This window comes from Artibeus jamaicensis, unplaced genomic scaffold (genome assembly GCF_021234435.1).
Source record: "Artibeus jamaicensis isolate MK-2021 breed Jamaican fruit bat unplaced genomic scaffold, CSHL_Jam_final contig_797, whole genome shotgun sequence".
NCBI lineage: Eukaryota > Metazoa > Chordata > Mammalia > Chiroptera > Phyllostomidae > Artibeus > Artibeus jamaicensis.
In genome coordinates, this window is record NW_026521977.1 from 8,842,734 (window position 1) to 8,864,391 (window position 21,658).

General features: G+C 38.6%; 1 protein-coding gene across 5 annotated transcripts in view; it reads right to left on the minus strand.

Moving 5' to 3' along the window:
- Positions 1-21,658, minus strand: part of UEVLD (UEV and lactate/malate dehyrogenase domains) — a 47,547-nt gene that overhangs the window by 21,451 nt on the left and 4,438 nt on the right. For 3 of the 5 annotated variants that reach the window (XM_037150522.2, XM_037150520.2, XM_053673072.1), the window contains exons 2-7: positions 14,923-15,007; positions 12,268-12,333; positions 7,419-7,582; positions 4,758-4,893; positions 3,730-3,848; positions 81-183 (exon numbers count right to left, since the gene is read on the minus strand). In XM_037150522.2, coding sequence (XP_037006417.2) covers positions 81-183; positions 3,730-3,848; positions 4,758-4,893; positions 7,419-7,582; positions 12,268-12,333; positions 14,923-14,935 — 601 coding nt within the window. In that variant the 5' untranslated portion in view covers positions 14,936-15,007. Of the gene's footprint in view, positions 1-80; positions 184-3,729; positions 3,849-4,757; positions 4,894-7,418; positions 7,583-12,267; positions 12,334-14,922; positions 15,008-21,658 lie in introns of those variants that run through there. The other 2 variants (XM_037150523.2, XM_053673073.1) reach the window with 2 other exon arrangements.

Genomic DNA, 21,658 nt, shown 5'->3' on the forward strand with positions numbered 1-21,658 from the left:
AAAAATAAAGTCTATTAAAATTCTAGGACTTAAACACAAGAGTAAATAAGGCATACAAGTTTTAAGCAGAAAAACCAGACCTTTGCTGATCTCCACATTAGGCAGGTTGAAGATATTTAGGTCCATCATCCCTCCTTTAGTCCCTTCTGAGAGGTCTAAGAGGATGAGTCTGTCTGCAAGGCCCTGCACAGTAAGAAACAGAAGAGCATTACACTGGACATGTCCAGTTACTCAATTTAAATTCATCCAGAAGTGAGGGCTACGGGAGAATACACAGGGCTTGTGTGCTGTGTTATGAAGCAAAAGTAATGCAATAACAATAAAAGGGACATGCAAGCAAGAAATGATCATGAACTTGAATAACGCGATCCTTCAGGTGTCACCGAAAACTCAGATCTAGCAGGGCTTAAATCAGAAGTCACAAATTGCAAGTTTGCTTTGATGGGGCAAGTAATAAAGATGATTTGGCGCATTCAATATGTTTGCTATTGTTATTGAGTTTATATTTTTATTTTGATGTTATAATTTACATTCTGAAAGAATTTAGAGTGGTTTTTTTGGTCTCTTTTGGCATCTCATTTCTAGCATGAAAGTAAATACTAATACCAACTTTCTCTTAAAGAAAAAAAGGATAACCCTGGCTGCTGTGGCTCAGTTGGCTGGAGCATTGTCCCGTACAACAAAAGGCTGGGGGTTTGATTCCCAGTCAGGACACATACCTAGGTTGTGGGTTCCATCCCCAGTTGGGGTATGTATGGGAGGCAACCAGTTGATGTTTCTCTCTCGCTCTCTTTCTCCCTTCCTCTCTCTCTAAAAAATCAGTAAAAATATAAAAAAAGAAAAAAGGATAATAGCCATAAATCTAAAATAAAATCCAATTATCATGCAGTACTCTCCCCAGAGAACTGTGGAAATGATCGGCACCTGCCGGCAGATGGCTCCTTGGGTGCCAGGATGGGCTGGCTGTGAATGACAACATGGGACACCCCAAAAGTCAGACTACCCTTGTGGAGGTTGTGGAAGGTCTTCCGAAGTCCTAAGGGATCTAAGGCTCTCTCCTGTCTTAGAGTGCAGGAGCAAGAACACCAAGGGATCTACCAGACTTGGGGAGAAAGTGCAGAAGTTAAGAAAACAACTCAGCAAGACTACTCACTAGCTCTGTAATGCTGTCACTGAACTCAGCCTCACTCCATGGGTTGTGAGGATTAATTATCTGACACAGGCCTGGTGGAGATCAGTCCTCTAAACTGTACCTATTGATTGTATTATTGTTAAACACTTGTTTTTGCCTGGCAAAAAAAACCTGAATTATCGTTTTTCATTTATCAGACATTCAAAGATCCAAAAGTTTAACAACAATAAAAAACAGGTATTTTCACACAATATGGGTATGAGAATAAACTGATATAATCTGAAAATTTCTATCAAAAATTTAAAACACAGTAACTCCTTTAATCCATCAATTTATGTGAATTATCCTATAAATCTATTAGTACTCGTAGGATGCTGATACAAGATGTATGAGTATATGGATATTCAAAAGAATAGAGAGAACATTTGAAATCTTGCTCCTAGCATATGTCATCAACTTGGCTCAAATAAACTCAGAAAAAAACAAAACAATACAGAGACTAAACAACCTAAACGTCCACTGCTAACGACAACAATAATAATGAAGCAGTGTAACATAGCGGTTTGGGGCACAGCTTCTCAAGCTAAAGGATCACAGTTAGCAGGTCAATGAAGCACATGGATCGCCAGGGATTTGTTAAATGCAGATTTGCTATTGTAAGTCTGGAGTGGGCCTGAGATTGTGCACTTCTAGTAAGATCTCAGGTTACATCAATGCTGCTGGTCTGAAAGTCACACATCGAGTAGGAAGGATCTAGAATATAGGTTCTATAAATAGAGTGACTATCTTCAAATGCTGGCTCCATTTATTGACAGTGTGACTTTGGGCAGTTGGGTAACCTCCCTATGTCCTGGTTTCTTCATTTGTAAAAGGTCAGTAATGACGGTATCTAAGCCACAGGGTTGCTGTAAAGGTGAGTCAGGTGTTTAGACGAGTGCCCAGCACCTAGCTGAGCATTCAGTAAAGGTTAGTTACTGCTGTACCTGCCACTAGTACATACTGTTGTCGCTATTATGGCTACTATTGTACTGAGCACTTTTGCACTGCTTGAATATTGTACCTTGTCTTAAGATAGTAATCTTTAAAAGGAAAAATGGGAAAAAATTTCCATCTAGACAGCTCACAAGGAAATACAGTGAGACTCTTCTAACAGCTAAAAAAACATGACTTTAAAGAGCCTTCTGTACTTAATGAAAACAAAGAAAATCGATGAAACTCAGTATTGTTAGAGATGTCAAATTCTGGTTGATGTGCACATTTTTATTAGTACCATAATTAGTTCTGCCTTTCTAAAGAGCAGTCCTGAAATATGTAATAAGTGCCATAAAAACCATCCATGCCCTCTGACTCACTAGTATTACTTCTGAGACTATGTACACCTAAAAAAATTCAGATGAGAAAATAGGCAGCTTGTACAGCAGTGTTTACAGAAGCACTTGATTGAGCAACAAAAGAATTGAAAACCATTCTGATTCCAATTAAGAGGGAACAGTCTATTCAGATGGAGGGTGGAGGAAATGAAACGATAAATATGTCAAAAGTTAGCATATACTTGTATAGTTCTCAATAGCCAGATTTAAAACTTTCTAGCTCCCTGGATACAATTTAATTATTTGTAGAAGTAGAACCTAGCTACAAGACATATGTGAGTCTCAAACAGAAGAAATCAGATGGCAAGGAAAGGGGAAATTTTAATTGGTAAACAATCAAAGTTTAATAGACTAGAAAATCAAATGATAGCTACCAAATAAATATATAAAGGGACAGCTATTCTATTCTGGAGTATATTCCTCAAATGACATAGACATACTATTACCAAGATACTGGGCCTTGGAGGCCCATTTGAACCACTCTGGAAGGGGGATTTAAGTGCCTTTCTGAAAATGATTTATATAGAAAACATCTAGTGAAAAGGACTTAGTAAAAATAAATCTCAAACTATCAATTCAGGAATTACAATCTTAAAGAAAGTAATTACATGAAAAAAGATCACCTTAGAAATTCTACTGAATAATTTTAGAAAGAGCTAAAATTAGGTTCTTAAATAAGAGTTTAATTAAAGCAGTATGACTCAGCCCTGACTAGTGTGGCTCAGTGGGATGGGCATCGTGCTACAAACTGAAAGTCTGCAGGTTCAAGTCCCAGTCAGGGCACATGCCTAGGTTGTGGGCCAGGTCCCCACTCAGAGGAGTGTAACAGGGAACCCATTAATGTTTCTCTAACAGGGATGTTTCTCTCCCTGTCCCTCTCCATAACTTCCCCTCGCTCTAAAAGTAAGTAAGTAAATAAAGTATTTTAAAAAATAAGCAGCATGACTCAGAAAACAAGAGTTTGTGAGTAAGTCAGATGAATGCCAAGTTGAGGTTTCCTTTGAATTAGTGTGATAAGCCCATTATTCAAATCACTTTTTCAAAGCCTATTCCATGACTAACTGAATGAGAGCTTTTAGCTTTTGTCAACTAACTAAATATATTTTAAGGCAAAAAGAGATTTTCCTACATGACAAAATTAAGCCATCATTTCTTGTATACTAACCATAAGCTACCCTAAAGTATAGCAATGTGATAAACATATTTATAGCCACCATGCTTACATACCTTTGCTGATATTGCTAATGTGCAGGCAACTCCTAGTTCTCCACCTCCAACCACAGTAATTTTCTTTACTGTTTTGTTCTCATAATTTGCTGAGTTCTTTGAATTTATGTCAGAGACACCTAGAAAAAAAGAGATGAATGACCATGACAATTTAAAAATACTATAAAAAATCTTTTTAGCATCTTTTAGAAAAAATACACCAAGCCTCAATAACTTGGACAGACGCCATGCTGCTAATCCACAACAGGCAGTCAAAAACACTTGCTGAACAAATGAAATGCTGGAAAGACAGGAATCTGATATTAAGTACTCTGCTAAATGAAGGCTACCCTTTTAAAAGGAAAATATCCTTCCAAACATTTAAACACATTATTTAAGACCGAAAAAAACCCCAGAATTTTCATAATTCTAAAAAACATTCTGATTCTTACTGCTCTGGTCTAAATTGTAAAAAATATTTAACACCTTACCAAATTTTACAAGCATGAGTATTTTGCTTTATACTGAATGGAAACACTGAGAATCACGGGTTTTTCTGGTCCAATACATTGAAATGAGGCAAAAAGCCACATAAATATACAAGGAAAAAGGTTTAGGATCATTAATACAGGATTGGCAAACGTAGGTTTACAGCTGTGAGGACGTGAAACAGTTCATTCTTCTATTATTATTTATTAAAATGTCTTCTTTTTATTATTATTGTTATTTTGTATCCCTGCTTATGATTTATCTTTTAGGTAATAATGGCTGATAATTTAACCTACTTCTGCCTACCCCTATATATACCAAGCGATTTTGAACAAAACACAAAACTGTTTCATCTGTCAGTATAAGAGTCATCTTCCACATTTTAAGAAACCATATTCACTGGAACTGTATGCTAAAACTTACCCTATGACAGAAGGACAGGAATTTTTGATTCAACACATATGTGTGTGTATTTATTTATAAAAATAAAGTAGCAGAGAGTACAGGCTGTTAGTGAGAAATTCTAACCTCATAATTCTCTGAATAACAAAAATACAGACCTTCAGTGATTTTTGCAATGTAGGCTAGCAAGTCCACCTGCCGCACCTCATCAGACGGGGAGAAGGAATACAGGGGCAGTTCCTCTTGAAACTTGGCGATCATTTCTTTGATTAATCCTACAATGACAGACTTAGGCTGCAGAATACAAACAAAGGGAAGAGTTATGCAACAATATGGCTCATGAATACCACCTTGTCAACCTACTCCTTGTTCTAGTTAGCCAAGACAAAGTACTGTGTTACGCTCTCATTTTCTGAAAACTACCATGGAAACTAGTTGATACCTTCAACTGTTTTAGTACTTTCATTTAGAAAGTTACTTAAATCTTTTAACTGAAAAATGAAGAGAGAAACGTTAAACCCACATCTCCAAAATCTGGGAAAACAAGGTGAATGTGCTTACTTGCAGAGAACCTGCGTGACCATCCTCGAACCCGAAAGTTAGCACGGGGCAGTATGATCTCAGCTTTCCATTTAAACTGGTTAAGCAACGTTAGTGAAATTCACTTAACCTAGCTTAGCTTCAGTGTTATCAGCAATGTAACACTGAGTCGATGCGTGCAAACTATAGCCTCTGAGTGGAAAATCGATGTTTATTATTGTTAGGACTATCAAGTAGCTTTTTCATTGTAAAAAGTGCTTAATTCTCAGTGTCTGGGTTTCATTATTTATGAGTTAGGAGGATGAGGCCATTAGCATCGAACACCTTTAAAGACTAGCAGATAACATAATGTGTGAAGGTGTTATGGATAAGAAAATTCGGGGAGATGGTTATTGTGGCAGATTGGAAACAGTACATGTATAGGCATTCAAACTCATATTAAGAACAAAACAAAGAAGAAGAAAATAATAAAACAAAGCAAAACAAAACTTTTGTGCCATTCCAACAAAATTCTATAGACCCAACACAGCACACTGACTGTATTGGGGAAAATGTCTGCAATCCTTGGCCTAGACAACCTCTAGATTCGTTCTAGCTCCAAAATCCTATAATCCTATAAATCCTACATAATTATAATTCCAACTGTACAAGAGTATGTGGATCTTAAAATTACTAGTCATTTTAAATAGGGTAATTTAAATAATGTAATGTCTTCTTAAAACCAGTTTTAGCTTATAATACAGAAGCTCAGAATAGTAAAATGAAATCAATACTGTCTGAACTGAAATAAAGCACAACCTCAACCAGATTATGCACTGTTTCTGAGTATTTATTAAACAAGCAAACAAATAACACTATGAAAAGAGATGCCCAAGAAAATCAGAAAGAGGAAACAGAACTATGGATTCCCACAACAGGGTACAGATGTCAAAATATCTTTTGAGGATAGTTTTTTAAACAGAAAAGAAAAAAAAGAAGGTAATATGAATGAAGGAGAGAGGCAATTCAAAAAAGAAGAAACATACATGATCGATAAATATATGAAAAAGATTTAAATTTCTCAACTACCCAAAGAACTAAACATTAAGACATCATTTTTGGCCTTCCAGTAGACTAATTTTTAGGAACCCAATCATAACATTTAACTGAAATCCTATTTAAATCACCAACTATTACAAATAGTGTACAACGTCATAAAACAGTCAATAAACAGTCAATTTTTTTCCACCTAAACTTCACTACAAATTGTGTAAATTCTTTCTTTTACTATTTCTTTTTCCTTCTTTTTAAAGGTTTTACATATACAAAAATAAAAAACCATAGAAAAAATAAAGCGTGTCCACAACTGCACACCTTTTCACAGGATGTACATAAAACAAGAAGTGATGACCCCGACGTCATCCTTGGCAGCCACCTCACTGGACTCTCAGACAGCCCTGCCCCCGTGTTCTACAACTTCTGGTCACGTATACACACGTTATAAATGAGCCTTTCATAAGGGTTTTAATCACTTGTAAAAATGAGAGCATTTTAAAGTAAACGTAAAGAGATAAGCAAAAGTCTATTTTGTTTGAATAACACCTTCTGTTAGAGCAAGGGTGCTGAAAACACGTACTTGCCTGCACTGATTTCTACTGATGGCAGACATGCAACATTCTGTCTACTTTCTGGAGGCCAGTTTGGCAACAGATAAGAAGAGCCTTCAAAATATTTATAACCTTTGATCCAATTACTGCATTCCTAGAGATTCATCACCGCTCGATATAATGGCAGATGAAAAATGCACAATACAAAGTTGCATAAAGTGAGGATTTGTAAAACAAGTAAACTACAGTGACATACATCACATGAGTGCATTTTAAAAATTTAATTAAAACAAAGCACATAATGGAAAATTATATGATTCAATTTATTAAAGGTCATAGAGAGGCAAAACTACAAATGAATACATATATATTACCTAAGAATCTTTAATAGAAAGGGACTGGGAAATGATGCCTAACATCTTAGTAGCTGTACACGTGCTTTATCCAGCAGCAAACGACCATTCAGAGACAGGGAGCAAACACCAGCTGGCTCCCAGCCTCAGGCAGGCTGCTGTCATCAGGGTCCTGGGGCTCAGGTGACCCCTGGGGGCTCAATTTCTAGTTACTTTTAAAGACCATATGAAGCATATAGTTGAAAGAAAATTCAGTAACTTGTTACTTTGATCCACTAGGATCAAATATAAATATTCAGAAAAATAAGAACTTGCAAAAGAAAATCCAAATCAATCTTACATGGCTCCAGTTTTGGAGGTAGGGCAAGTATATTCTGCCTTGAGCATCCACATGTTTTCCAACTGAGATTTCCATATTTGCAGTTGGCTTTAAGAAGCAAATGGGGGGAGCAAAAGGGTGAGAATCCAAAATCCACAAACGAATTGGTATGTTATATGTATTACCTATTTGAGACAAAATAAACACACTTCAAACAATAATAAGGCACATGCATTTATCTACGGTATAGCTAGGTGGCATTTTAAGATGCATAGTCAAGCTTATATATAAAGGATTTATGTAAATCAAGGCCTATTTTCTCCATTTCATCTACATTAACATTGGAAATATGTTCCTATTAAGTCACCAGCTTAATATGTGAAGAAATTTAATTAAGACATCCAATTCAATTCAATGAATATTGACAGGACCTACTGTGCCAGGAGTTTAAGCTGCACCATCTTCTCTATACAATCTTCTTTGCCCACCCGAGCAGAGCTATTGCACCTTTCTTGAACAGTCGTGGACTGTTACACGTATATGTGTTTTTTAGGAGGTGGGGGGTGAGACCAGCTCTGCCCCTGCTGGGGCGAAGCACCTCCAAGGGGAAATGGTGAACTGGAGAAAGGGGGAACAAGAAAAAGAAAAAAAGGAAGGGGAAGGGGGGAAAGAAAAAGTGAGACAGAGGTGCTGCTGCCTGGACCCTCTAATCTGTATACTTCTGCATTTGTTTACAGTGCTGTTTCTCCTTTTACATTGTAAACTTCCTCCTAAGAGGGGATTACGTATTATTCATTTCTATATCCCCTGCACCAAGTGTAGTACCTCACATACTAGCTGCTCAATAAAAGTTTCTTATATAATTAAGAATGACTGAATTAATAAACAAATTAAAAGTAAATGAATAAGATGAATTTGGTACTGGCCTGTTGGGAACTGCCCTGCCTGGTTTCAAGAATCGTAACTAACCACCCCTCCCCCATGGCTAAGGATGAGTGAGCGACCTCCAGAATACGAGCCACAAGGAGACAAAGCTTGTCTCTGGTAGCAAACGCTGCCTCTGCTTACTCCCCCGCCCCAATGCATGGTCAAATAGTCCATGACAGGTAAGACCCCTCAGAGGAGGGGCAACCTAAGCCAGACATGATCACTTGGGAGGCCATCGTGGAAGGACTCGGGGGGCTGCAACAAAGAGGGAGTGATGGACCCTCGCCCCCCGGCTACTCTGACATAGCCCGAGTCCCCATGTCCTCTGGGAGAAGCACTTCCTGGCTCTAATCCATTTAAGCCTGAAAACCTATGATGGGGGAGGCGGTGCAGCCCCTTGCCAGCTAGAGCAGGATCTGGGGGTGATCAGGCATAAGAAAGAAGTCCTAAAAGTCCTGTGAAGCCTGCTTTTCTAAGAGTGCTTTCATTCATATGTTAAGGGTCTGAGCAGGAAATGAGTATGTCTCCCAAAGTTTCTGCAACCCCCTTTCCTGACAGACAATGACTCAGACTAAGCCCTCAGATTTCTTTGAAATGTTATTTACTGTTTGACCCTTGCCGCCTGTATTCCTATGTATTACAACCCAATAAAAGCTGTTGAGGAAGGGGCTCTTGGCCTTTCTCCTCTGAGAGATTGGCCATCTCTCCTCCCCAAGCAGATCATGTCTTGGTAGTGCTACTTTCATCCGTGGCAGACTTGCTGGCAAAGTTGCCTCCACACTGGCCCTCAAGTTGCTCACTACTAGCAGGCACTGTAACATACAAGCTAGTTTGGCTACAAAGACTTAGAGCTGAAAATAACCCTAACAACACCTTGCCCAGTGGTCCGTCCATTTCAGCGTGCTGTGATGGGAACTCGCCTGCACGCTCCTCCAGTTGTAATCACTCACATCACACCTGCTGAGAGCCAACATCTGCCTGCCTTGGCTGCCAGGGAGCCCAAAGCTAAACCTAATATAAAAACAAAAAACTTATATAGAAATCTCTGGCTACAGAGAGTGTTTTAATGGTTGCTAGATGGGAGGGGTTTGAGGGGAATGGATGAAGAGGTGAGGGGATTAAGAAGTACAAATAGGTAGTTACAGAATAGCCACAGGGATGTAAAGTACAGTACAGAAAATGGAGTAGCCAAAGAACTTACATACATGACACATGGACATGAACAACGGTGGGGGGAATTGCCTAAGGGGGTGGGGGATGCTGGGTGGAGGGGAAAAGGGGGAAAATTCACACAACTATAACAGCATAAGAAATCAAGTCTTCTTCCAGGAATCAAGTTTTACCAAAATGAATCCTCCTTCAATTAACTGATCAAATGGATGAATTCTGGCCCTCTCAAATTTCCTTTCCCAATTAGAGTGGGGATTTGGTCTGAGTATTAAGGTTCACTGTAGAGTCCTACCCTAAATGCAGGAGAAGGGGATAACAGAACCTGGGTGGCTGGGCTTGATGCTGGCAGGCACAACCTGCCCCTGCTCCAGGAGGCTACCCTGAGTGCAGAGAGAGATGGAAATCGGGAGTTGAAGGACTACTAGGGTGCCAGGGAGATTTGATTGAGTTTGGTTTTCCAGAAGAATGAGAAGAAAAGTATTAGTCAAGAGTTCTATGCTAGTCAGAAGATTTGCAAATGCTAACACATTCCTGTGCGAGGCACATCACCATTTGTCAGTTGAATATGTGTATTTTAAGCAGTAAGATTCAGCTGGTCAGACTTTCTGGGCAGTCTTGGTGACGAATTTTCTGTGCCATGATTGTTCTGAAGACAGACTGTTCCGAAGACAGATTGTTCTGAAGACTGTGAGATGCCCAGATAAAATCAATCCCAAAAATTCTTAAAAAAAAAAAAAAGCAAAAGGAAAAAAGTGTACTGCCAATAAAAAGGTATTGCAGGTACCGTCACTACCTTGAGAAACCCTGCCAGCATAAGAACCAGTGACGCAACTCCACGGCACTAGGAGAGTCCGAGTGCCAATGAAATGCACCTTACCGATGGTATTAAGATAACTTGTGAGCCCTCCTGTTACCTCCCCACACTGTTCTAAAAACTGAAATGCTTCTATGCAATGATTCATTTAAATGCGTAAGCTCCTCTGTTACTATACACCTTCCCTTGAAATGACTGGGGTGGGCAAGACTTGTGAAATCAGTCAGTCAGTCAGTCACTGGGGTGGGTAGGAATTCTCTCTCTCCCCTTTTAACATCTAACCATACAACATGCAGAACACAAGCAATGGGGAACAAGTCCGAGTAAAATTCTCCAGGCAGCCAGAAAACAGTCTGATAGCTTGGTAGCAGAGGAGCATGAAAGGAGAATAAAAACAAACCTTATGTGTGTTCTGCCTACCTTCCTACAAATTCTGCAGAGTCCATTGCTACCTACTTTGATCTCCAACCACATTTCTATGTGTAAAAGCCAAACTAAATTCCTCTGCATTTCCTGTGCCAAAGGAAGAGTCATAGTGGGGCAAAAACAGAGGCAGAATGAAATGTGAGTGTGCTTCTGGCAACAAGTCATTACAGAGAGGTAGACACTAGGGAAGGTTTCTAATAATCTAGGAACTACCATAATGAAGCACCTACTTTGAAAAAGTCCTCCAACATATAGCTTCTTGGCGTCTTTTGGACAAAGTATTCTCATTACATAGCGTTCAACCCTTTTTAAGAGACAGCAAACTCCACTGTTCTCTTCCCGTTTGGTTTCCGGATCCTCCTCAGTCCCTTTGCAGTGGGACCTCCTCTTTCAAATGCCCACTAATTCATGTATTCCTCAGTCCTTCAGTCAGTAATAATCCAGTGCAGTCATTCAACTCTTCACTGACTGTTTTCTAGAAGCACAGCACTGTCTGGCAGTGATTCTGGGTGTTATCCCTCCTGGGATTCTTTGCACATTTAAAGAAGAATAAATTTCTAATGGTGAATTTTCAGGCACCACTTAAGAGAACTATATTGGAACCAACATTTCACTAGTATTCTTCAACTCACACTATATAAGCAATCTCCTGTAATACCTGTCTTAAAAGTTAGTCCTCTTAGAAACTGGAGGAACTAGGTCTGGACAAATAGGAAGAATAATGTATAGGGCAGGGGTGTCAAAATCATTTTCACTGGGGGCCATATCAGTCTCACGGTTGCCTTCAAAGGGCCGAAATAATTTTAGGACTGTATAAATGTAACTACTCCTTAACAGTTAAGGAGTTGAAATTACATTTGGCCCTTTGAAGGCAACCACAATGCTGATGTGGCCCCCGGTGAAAATGAGTTTGACACCCCTGGTATGGGGAAATTAGTGATTTATTTTTTTTCTTTTTGGGAAAACACTTAGCTGTTTTAACCTGTCGGGTCACTGAAAATGTGCTGCTTTCTTTGAGCTTGAATAACCCTTATGTTTTAAATTTTCCAACTGGGAGTTTGAAGTTCTAGCCTGCTACCAGATGTGTAGTCTTAGGTAAATCACCTGAGCAGGCTTAGACTTAGTTCCGTCTATAGAATGGAGATGGTGCTACATCACACAGAGGAAAAGGAAGGGGAACCCTCCACCGAGGTAATGAAGACAAAGGTGGGGATTCCTGCAGTCTGCAATGGAAAACAGAGATAACTCTCCACCAGAGCAGGCCTGTGTCTGTCTTGCTCTCCTCTGAACCCTAGCACTGAGGAGAGTAGTAGGCACATAATTGACATTTAATAAATATTTATTGAATTGCATTTGTTGATATTAATTAGACTTTCCTTGACTGGGACAGTTGTCTGCTATACTCAGTAAGGTTCTGTATAGACCATATACATGTCAAAACACTTTGAGAGTATTATGGCACTGAACAAACGTAAGTTCTTACTAAACTGTTCTTTTAGAAAATTCCCACAATTTTTCAACTTCCACACTTACCCTGATACATCACAGGAATAGTACCAGTGAAATTCAGCAAGTCTTTCTGGGAATCATCTTTGAAAACTGGAAGGGGAAAAAAAAAGGCCTCAAAATATGCTATCAAAAGAAGGAAGCGCATTCTAGTCGGGTCACTGGAGTCAAATCTGACGCAACAGCAGGCAACACAGGTATGCACATACGCATATACAGACCCACACAATTTCTAAATACCACAATCCAGGAATCAGTGGAGATGTTTGTGACAGGGGGAAATTACTGAATGTTTTTTTTCTTAGTAACCAGAGAGAGTAGGTGAAAAAACATGGGACTGTGATACTGAAACCCCAAGTTCTAGGTCCACCTTCCCCACTCAGAGGCATGAGACTTTTGGTTACTTTAATCTCTTTGACTTTCAGTTAGATCATCCATAAAATAAAGATAGTAATACTGCATAATTAGGTTGTTGCAAAGATCTAATGAGATAATGTGAAAAAAAGTAAAGGATTATAAAATGTGGGGACATTATCAAATAATTGTCACATGTAACAAAATCAGTTCCAATCATGTTCAGAAATCAGATTATAACTTTAATAATCAGAAAAATGTTAGCTTTATTTCTTTTAAAGTGACCTTTTAGAAAGATCAATAATTTTCTTCTTTGGTTTCTCTAACTCCATTATTCTTAATCTTTATTCACTCCTCACATCCCCGAAATTCAACTTGCCCACCAATAACTGGGACATACTGGGGAAGCGCCAATGCCCTGACCTCTGAATGGAACACAGGAAAGACTACCTTTGGCCTTGGACTATCACACTGCCTTGGAATTGTGTTCCTTTTAGTACCTCAGTAACTACACTGTTTCGTGGAATAAAAAAACTCCAAGTAGATTTGATGATCTATCAGGAAGAGAAACAAGGAAACCAAGCTGACAGAAAACTCAAGTCCAAGATGGTACAGAAGTACAAATGTTTACCTTGAACTGTAATACATATAGGAAAGGTAACAATGGGTGAAGAGATCACTCCATGGCAAAAATTATAATGGAAAGAAGTGTGGAACAGGGATTGTTACTCAGGGACACAGAATAACTTGGAATGTGGTAGAGAAACTGTAAGTATAAATATTTATTGTCCAATTAATTATTCAAAAAGCTAAAATAAAAGTGATTAAGATGCATGACTATCATAGTATACAATAAAATACACATTGGCAATATAAGCCCCATAGATTGAGAGTCCAATGGCACCATAGCTCACTTTCTCTGGACAGGGAGAAATGAGAATAAGAATTACCTGGAGTAATAAATCTGTATAATGAAGAAACACATTGTAAAAGAACAAACAGTATTCAAGCAGAGGGTAAAACAGACATGGGCACAAACCCCAACTCTATTTCTAACTAGCTGCAAAATCTTGAGCAATTCATTTAAACTGAGTCTTGGTTTCTTTATCTGAAAAATAAAGATAATATTTAACTCGTGGCTTTGGTTGTAAAAATATATATATTTCAGGTAACACAGATAAGACATTTGGAAGCAGAGCTGACATTCAGTAAGCAGTAGCTGCTAGGTCCCCAATCCCTGGCACAGGCAGGTCTTCGATCCTTTCCGAAGGCTCTGGAGAGAGTCTATTTCCTTGCTTTTTGTCCCTTTCTAAAGGTCACCCCTATTCTTTGGCTCCAGATCTCCTTCGTCTTCACAGTTAGCAGTGTCGCATCTCTCTGACTGTCCTCCTGTGGCCAAATCCCCTTCTCTCCACAGCTAGAAACATTCTCTGCTTTTAAGGACCCATGTGATTAGGTTAGTCCTACTCCTATAACACAGGATAATGTCCCAGCTCAGGGTTCTTAACTTAATTACATCTAAAAGGCCTCTGCCAATCAAAATAGGCCAGTCACAGATGGGCCAGAATCTTATAATTTCTTCCACATATGAAATTAGCTATTCCTAAGAAATACTCCATTAACTCCTCAATATTTTCAATGTATAAATCTCGATTAGATATATTTTCTTAACCCAAACTAATTCAAATATAAAACATATCCATGTAGAGCAAAGTTGTTTTTCAAAACTGTGTGCTTTGACTAATTTGTGTGCCCTGAAATCAATTTAGTGAGTCTTAATCAGCATTTGTTTTTAAATAAAATGAAATGAACAAAAGAGAAAATTCCAGAGTGTCCACAGTATTTTAGTTATGTATATGTGGGGTCATGATACAAAATGTATTTCCAAGTGTGGGTTGTGGTCAGAAATTTTTGAAAGATAGTAAAGCTTTTCTTAGGTAGCTACACCCTCTATGTTAAGTGAATAAGATAACTAAAACTTTGTTATTAATAATTTTGAATCAACCATAGATTTGCTAGGCAAAATAACAGCCTCCAAAGATACCCAATACCCTAATCTGTGGAACCTGTGAATATGTTAACCCTACCTGGCAAAGAGGCTTTTTAGCATGGAATTTGTGCTAATTTGTCATGGTAGCAATAGAAAATCAATGCAATTTAACAAGTAAATTGTATTAACTTAAATTGCCTCAGATCACGGGTCACAAAGTATAATTCAAAATTGAACTAAAACAGAGAAATGAGAAACTATAATTGTGTGTAGCTCTCTAGAAACAAATAATTAACAGTTTATAAAATACAGCAAAAACCAGAGAATATTATTCTTACCATAGGTGTCCATGGAATATCTGAAATGTGGGAAAAACACATTTACATTCTTTAGTTCTTCCACAGTTAGATCCCTGAACTTGTACTGAAAAGAGAAAAATGAAAATGGAATAAGAATAAATCTATAGGTAACAGAACAATTATAATTAACATTTAACTTAACACTTACTTTGTAGTAGGCTCTGGGCTCTGAGTTTTATAAACACAAATTTTATTTGATTTAATAATTTCAATAGCGACCTTATGAAGACGAAAATGAATGCTAGAGGACAGAGAGTTAAGCAGGGAAGCCGGACTCCAACCTAGGACCTGGGCCTGCAATCATAGGGTCTCCATACTGCCTCAAAATACTTCCCGAAGGCTTAAGAAGCGAGGCAGTAGGTATCCATCACTCCTGTCATCAGCGTTCAAGATCCAACTCTTATTCCTGAATACCTCATTCATTTACTTGAGACACCTGGAATTTCCCTTCCAATCCTCCTGCTACTGCACCTTGGATTTCCAAGGGTGAATAGAAAGCATGCAAGGGTTTGTAGTCAGGCTGAGTGAAGTGTATCCTCATTCACCCAGATGCACTCCTAGAAACACTATCTTGGTTGCCCTGTGGGCAAAATCATTTCTTTTTTTTAAAAATTTTTAAAAAGACTTTATTTACTTTTTTTTTTTTTTTTTTTTTTGTGCAGAGAAGAGAAACGAAGGAGAAAGGAAGGAGAGAAACATCAAAATGTGGCTGCCTCACAATTTACAATAGCCAAGAGCTGGAAGCAACCTAGGTGCCCATCAGTAAATGAATGGATCAAAAAATTGTGGTACATATACACAATGGAATTCTATGCAGCAGAGAGAAAGAAGGAACTACTACCCTTTGCAACAACATGGATGGAACTGGAAAGCATTATGCTGAGTGAAATAGGTCAGGCATTGAAAGACAAATACCATATGATCTCACCTTTAACAGGAAGCTAAACAACAAAACAGACAAGCAAGCAAAATAAAAACAAATACACTGAAAGAGAGAACAGGGGGACAGGGACCAGAGGGGAAAGGGGAGGGAATTTAAGGGGAAAAAATGGGAGGGATTTAGAGGAACAAGTATAAAGGACACAGGGACAATAACTAAGGGGGGTAGAAATGGGAGGGAGGTGGGGTGTATGGGGGAGGGGTGGGCTGGAATGGGAGAAATAAACAGAAAACTGTACTTGAAAAATAACTAAATAAAAATTATAAAAAATAAAAAAATTTTTAAAAATAAAAGGAGAAAAAAAAATGTGGCTGCCTCTCACACATTCCCTACTGGGACCTGGCCCACAACCCAGGCCTGTGCCCTGACTGGGAATCCAACCAACGACCTTTGGTTTGCAGGTCAGCAGCACTCAATCCACTGAGCCACACCAGTCAGGGCTAAATCATTTAATTTCTCTGAACTGATTTTCTCCTCTACAAAGAGAAATAAAAGACTTGTAGACTTGTACTGAGAATTAAATAAAAGAAAAAAAGAAGTACATTTACAATGGCATCAAAAAGAATAAAGTAATTTGGAATAAATTTAAAAAGATGTAAAACTTAAGACTCTAAGAACCTAAAAAACATTGTTGAAAGAAATTAAAGTAGGTCTACATAAAGATATCCCTTGCTAATTGATCAGAAGACTTACTATTAAGATAACGTTTCCCAACCAGATTTAATAATCAACAGTCCTTATCAAAATCCCAGCTGGCATTTTGTATTTGTTTGCAAAATTTTTTTAAACTGTTCTTAAACTCATATGGAAACTCAAGGCACCCAGAACAACCAAAACAATCTTTAAAAAAGAACAAAAAATTTGGAAGAGTCATACTATAATAAAAATACAGGTTATAATTTTAAAAAGACAGCCAATAACAAGTGTGGGAGAGGATGTGGAGAAACCAGAACCCTCACATACGTACTCCACTGCAGGTGGTGCAGCTGCTTTAGAAAACAGTCTGCATTTACTGAAAATGTTAAACACAGAGTGACCATTCACCCCAGCAACTTCACTCTGGGTCTGAGGTATATGCCCAAGAAAAATGAAGACATATGCCCACACGAAGACTTATGCACAACTGTTCATAGTGAAAGTAATCCAAATGTCTAGCAACTGATGGATGGATAAAATGTGATACATCCATAAAATGGAATATTCAGTCATAAAAATAAAAAACTGATTGATACATACTACCCCATGGATGGACCTTGAAAACATGCTAAGTAAAAGAAACCAGACAGAAAAGGCCATACATTGTATGATTTATATGAAATACCCAGAAGAGGCAAATCCATAGAAACAGAAAGTACATTAGTGGGTTCTCAGGGCTGGCAGAGACTGGGAGAAAATGGGGAATGACTGCTAACAGATACTGTTTCCTCTCTCTGGGCCTTAAATTTTTTTTATCTGCAAAAGGGATAGCTCTACTGCATACAAACATCAACGGGTGTTTATGAGGACCTCATGATTAACATATGTAAAAGTGAGATATTAAACAAAATGTATATATAAAGAAGTACAGACCAGAAACAATGCTACAACAGAAAGCATATCTAAATTACAAAAAGGCCTCTGGGGAAAGCTATCTACAATTCACCTTCCAGTCTAGAATGGCACAGAAAATTACAGGGAAGATCACAGGAAGATCTCTTCCTGTAAGGTCACTTTAAGATGGGAAAGAATTTGGCAGAAAAGGTCACTATAAGATGGGAAAGAATTTGGCAGGGAAAGCCTATGATTATTAACCATTTGAGGGCAGGAATCATCTCTTCGTCTCTGTATCTCACCACAGCATGGTAGCACAAGGTATGCTTTAATAAAGGCAGGCTGATTGATGGGAGTTAACGAAGAGGCAGGTTGGCATGAGTACAGTGGATACAGAAGGCAACTGTGATCCACAGAACTGAGCATCGAAACTGAGAACTGATCAGTACTAACTACAGCAGAATGAAATGAGCCCTGGATTCAGTGTCCCAGATTCAGGATAAACAAAAGTGAATGAAATTATCCCAACTCCAAACACTTACATAGATGTACGAAAAGCTGCTTTGTTGTTACTTGGAATATACGTTTATTTTTTTAAGGCAATTTTTGTTTAATTTTCTACTTAATATTATATGCTGTTTTCCACATCTTTAACATCCGGTGAAAATGTGACCATTAATAGCTAAAGAGCCCCTGCTGGTGTGGCTCAGTGGATTGAGTGCAGGCCTGAGAACCAAAGGGTTTGATTCCCAGTCTAGGGCACATGCCTAGAGTCCAGGTCCCCAGTAGGGGACACACATTGATGTTTCTCTCCATCACTTTCTCCCTCCCTTCCTCTCTCTAAAAATAAAATAATAAATAAATAAATAAATAAATAAATAAATAAAATTGTTTAAAAAATAGCTAATGAGATAACTACATACTAGTATTGAATGAATTGCAAAACTGCTATAAAAATTTGTCCAAAGAAGAAAAAAGCTCTTCTTTAGGGCCTGAAAACCCAAGTCACCATGACAAGTTAAGTATGTGTTTTGTCTTTTTGACATCCAAAGAAGAAAAGGACTATTTTATATCCTTAAAAAAGTATTCAGGTCATTTTCATTATATGAAACAGAAATATCTTCTTAGTGTAATATTAAGACATATTCCATTACTCTTCCTATATCCCCTAAAAGAAATCTGCATAATATTCTCCAAGGAAATGTGCCTTAGATAACGTCATTTACTGAAAGACTGACTGCAGGCTTGTCACTAAAGAGATGAAATGGCCCATGAGATTCTAAAACTAAAGCAATTATACTGTCATAAAAATTAGTAAGACTGAAAAACTGATGTTACTAAAATCTTCACTGTATCTGATATACTACAGTATATTTAGTAATCTGATATTTATGAATACCAAGAATACTCTTATGACATTGCTCAAATACAGGGAACACTGAGGAATATTTTGTGGCATCATTTCATAAAAAATTTTTAGCAGGAAGTAATCTTCCAGGTCAAGCCCAATCTTATCATTTTATGAGTGAGCAAATCTAGGTTAAGTTACTTGTCCACAGTAGCAGCCAGGGGAGTGGAAAATAGGAATTAGGGAACCAGATAAATTTTTAAATTATATTTTATTGATTATTCTATTATAGTTATTCCATTCTCCCCCTTAATTCTCCTCCACCCTACACACCCTCTCCCACCCACATTCCCCTTTAGCTCATGTCCATGGGTCATATATAAATTCTTTGGCCTCTATATTTCCTACTATTACTAACCTCCCTCTGTCTATTTTCTACCTACCATTTATGCTACTTATTCCTTGTACCCTTTCCCCTTCTCTCCCCATCACACTGTACCACTGATAACCTTCCATGGGACCTCCATTTCTGTAATTCTGTTCCAGTTCCAGTTGTTTGCTTAATTTTTTTGTTTTGGGTTGGTTGTTAATAACTGTGAGTTTATTGTCATTTTATTTATATTTTTGATCAACTTCTTTTCCTTGGATAAGTCCCTTTAACATTTCATATAATAAGGGCTTGGTGATGATGAACTCCTTGAACTTGACCTTATCTGGGAAGCACTTTATCTGCCCTTCCATTCTAAATGATGGCTTTGCTGGATACAGTAATCTTGGATGCAGGTCCTTGCCTTTCATGACTTGGAATTTCCAGCCCCTTCTTGCCTCCAAGGTTTCTTCTGAGAAATCAGCCAACAGTTTTATGGGAACTCCTTTGGAAGTAACTGTCTCCTTTTCTCTGGCTGCTTTTAAGATTCTCTCCTTACCTTTCATCTTCGGTAATGTAATTATGATGTGCCTTGGTGGGTTCCTCCTTAGGTCCAACTTCTTTGGGACTCTCTGAGCTTCCTGGAATTCCTGAAAGTCTATTTCCTTTTCCAGATTGGGGAAGTTCTCCTTCATTATTTATTCAAATAAGTTTTCAATTTGTTGTTTTTCATCTTCTCCTTCTGGTACCCTTAGGATTCAGATGTTGGAACATTTAAAGATGTCCTGGAGGTTCCTAAGCCTCTCCTCATTTTTATGAATTCTTGTTTCTTCATTCTGTTCTGGTTGAATGTTTCTTTCTTCCTTCTGGTCCACACCGTTGCTTTGAGTCCCAGTTTCCTTCCTGTCACTGTTGGTCCCCTGTACATTTTTGTTTATCTCACTTAGCATAGCCTTCATTTTTTCATTTAATTTGTGACCAAATTCAACCAATTCTGTGAGCATCCTGATAACCAGTATTTTGGACTGTGCATCTGATAGGTTGGCTATCTCTTCATCGTTTAGTTGTATTTTTTCTGGAGCTTTGATCTGCTCTTTCATTTGAGGCCTTTTTTTTTTTTCTCTCCACACACCTGTTATATGTAGCGAGGGCGGGAAGTCTTAGGTATTCTCCAGGGTGGGGCAACCCACATCGCTGTGTTGTGATGCTGTATGTGGGGGCAGGGTCAGAGAGGGAACAATGGCACTTGCTTTATTCTCTGCTGGTTTTCAGTCACTTCCCCTGCTTCCCCCAAACAAAGTGGGCCCTTCTGGTGCTGGTTCCTGGGTGGGTGGGCTAGTGTATATTCTAGGACCTGGTAGGTCTCTCCAATGAACTCTCCTGTGGGGCTGGGAGCTTCTCCCACTGTTGTCTCAACCCCCACAGGTGTTTTCACTCAGAGGCTTTGAGCCTTTATTTCCCGGCACTGAAACTCTGGGTTGCGCGGTCTGCTCATTCCCAGTTGTTCCTCCTGGTGTATCTGCAGTCCCCATGGACTGCCCGCTCCACCAGCTGCCGCCTTGCCTCCAGTCCTCTCCACCCAGCTGCCCATCTCTGCCTCTCCTACCGGTCTGGATGAATGTTTCTTTCTTTTTTTTTTAAACATATTTTATTGATTATGCCATTATAGTTGTTCTACTTTCCCCTCTTCATTCCCCTCCACCCTGTACACCCCCTCTCCCAACACTCCCCCCCTTTAGTTTATGACATGTCTCAAGTTCTTTAGATTCTATATTTCCCATATTATTCTTGCCCTCCCCCCTATTTTCTATCTACTGTCTATGCTACTTATTTTCTGTACCTTCTCCCCTCTTCTCCTCCTCCCAGTCCCCTGTTGTTAACCCTCCATGTGATCTTCATTTCTATGGTTCCCCTCCTGATCTAGCTGTCCTCTTAGTTTTCTTTGTTTTAGGGTGGTTGTGAATAACTGTGAGTTTGCTGTCCTTTCACTGTTCATATTTTTCGCCTTCTTTTTCTTATATAAGTTCCTTTAACATTTCATATAATAAGGGCTTGGTGATGATGAACTCCTTGAATTTGATCTTATCTTAGAAGCATTTTATCTGTCCTTCCATTCTAAATGAAAGCTTTGCTGGATAGAGCAATCTTGGTTGTAGGTCTTTGCACTTCATGACTTGGAATACTTCTTTCTAGCTTCTTCTTGCCTGTAAGGTGTCTTTTGAGAAATCCGCTGACAGTCTGATGGGGACTCCTTTGTAGGTGACTGTCCCCTTATCTCTTGCTGCTTCTAGGATTCTCTCCTTCATTTTAATCTTGGCTAATATAATCATGATGTGCCTTGGTGTGTTCCTTCTTGGGTCCAACTTCTTTGGGACTCTCTGAGCTTCCTGGACTTCCTGGAAGTCTATTTCCTTTGCTAAGGGGAAGTTCTCCTTTATTACTTGTTCAAATAAGTTTTCCACTTGCCGCTCTTCCTCTTCCCTTTCTGGTACCCCTATAATTCGGATGTTGGAGCATTTAAAGATGTCCT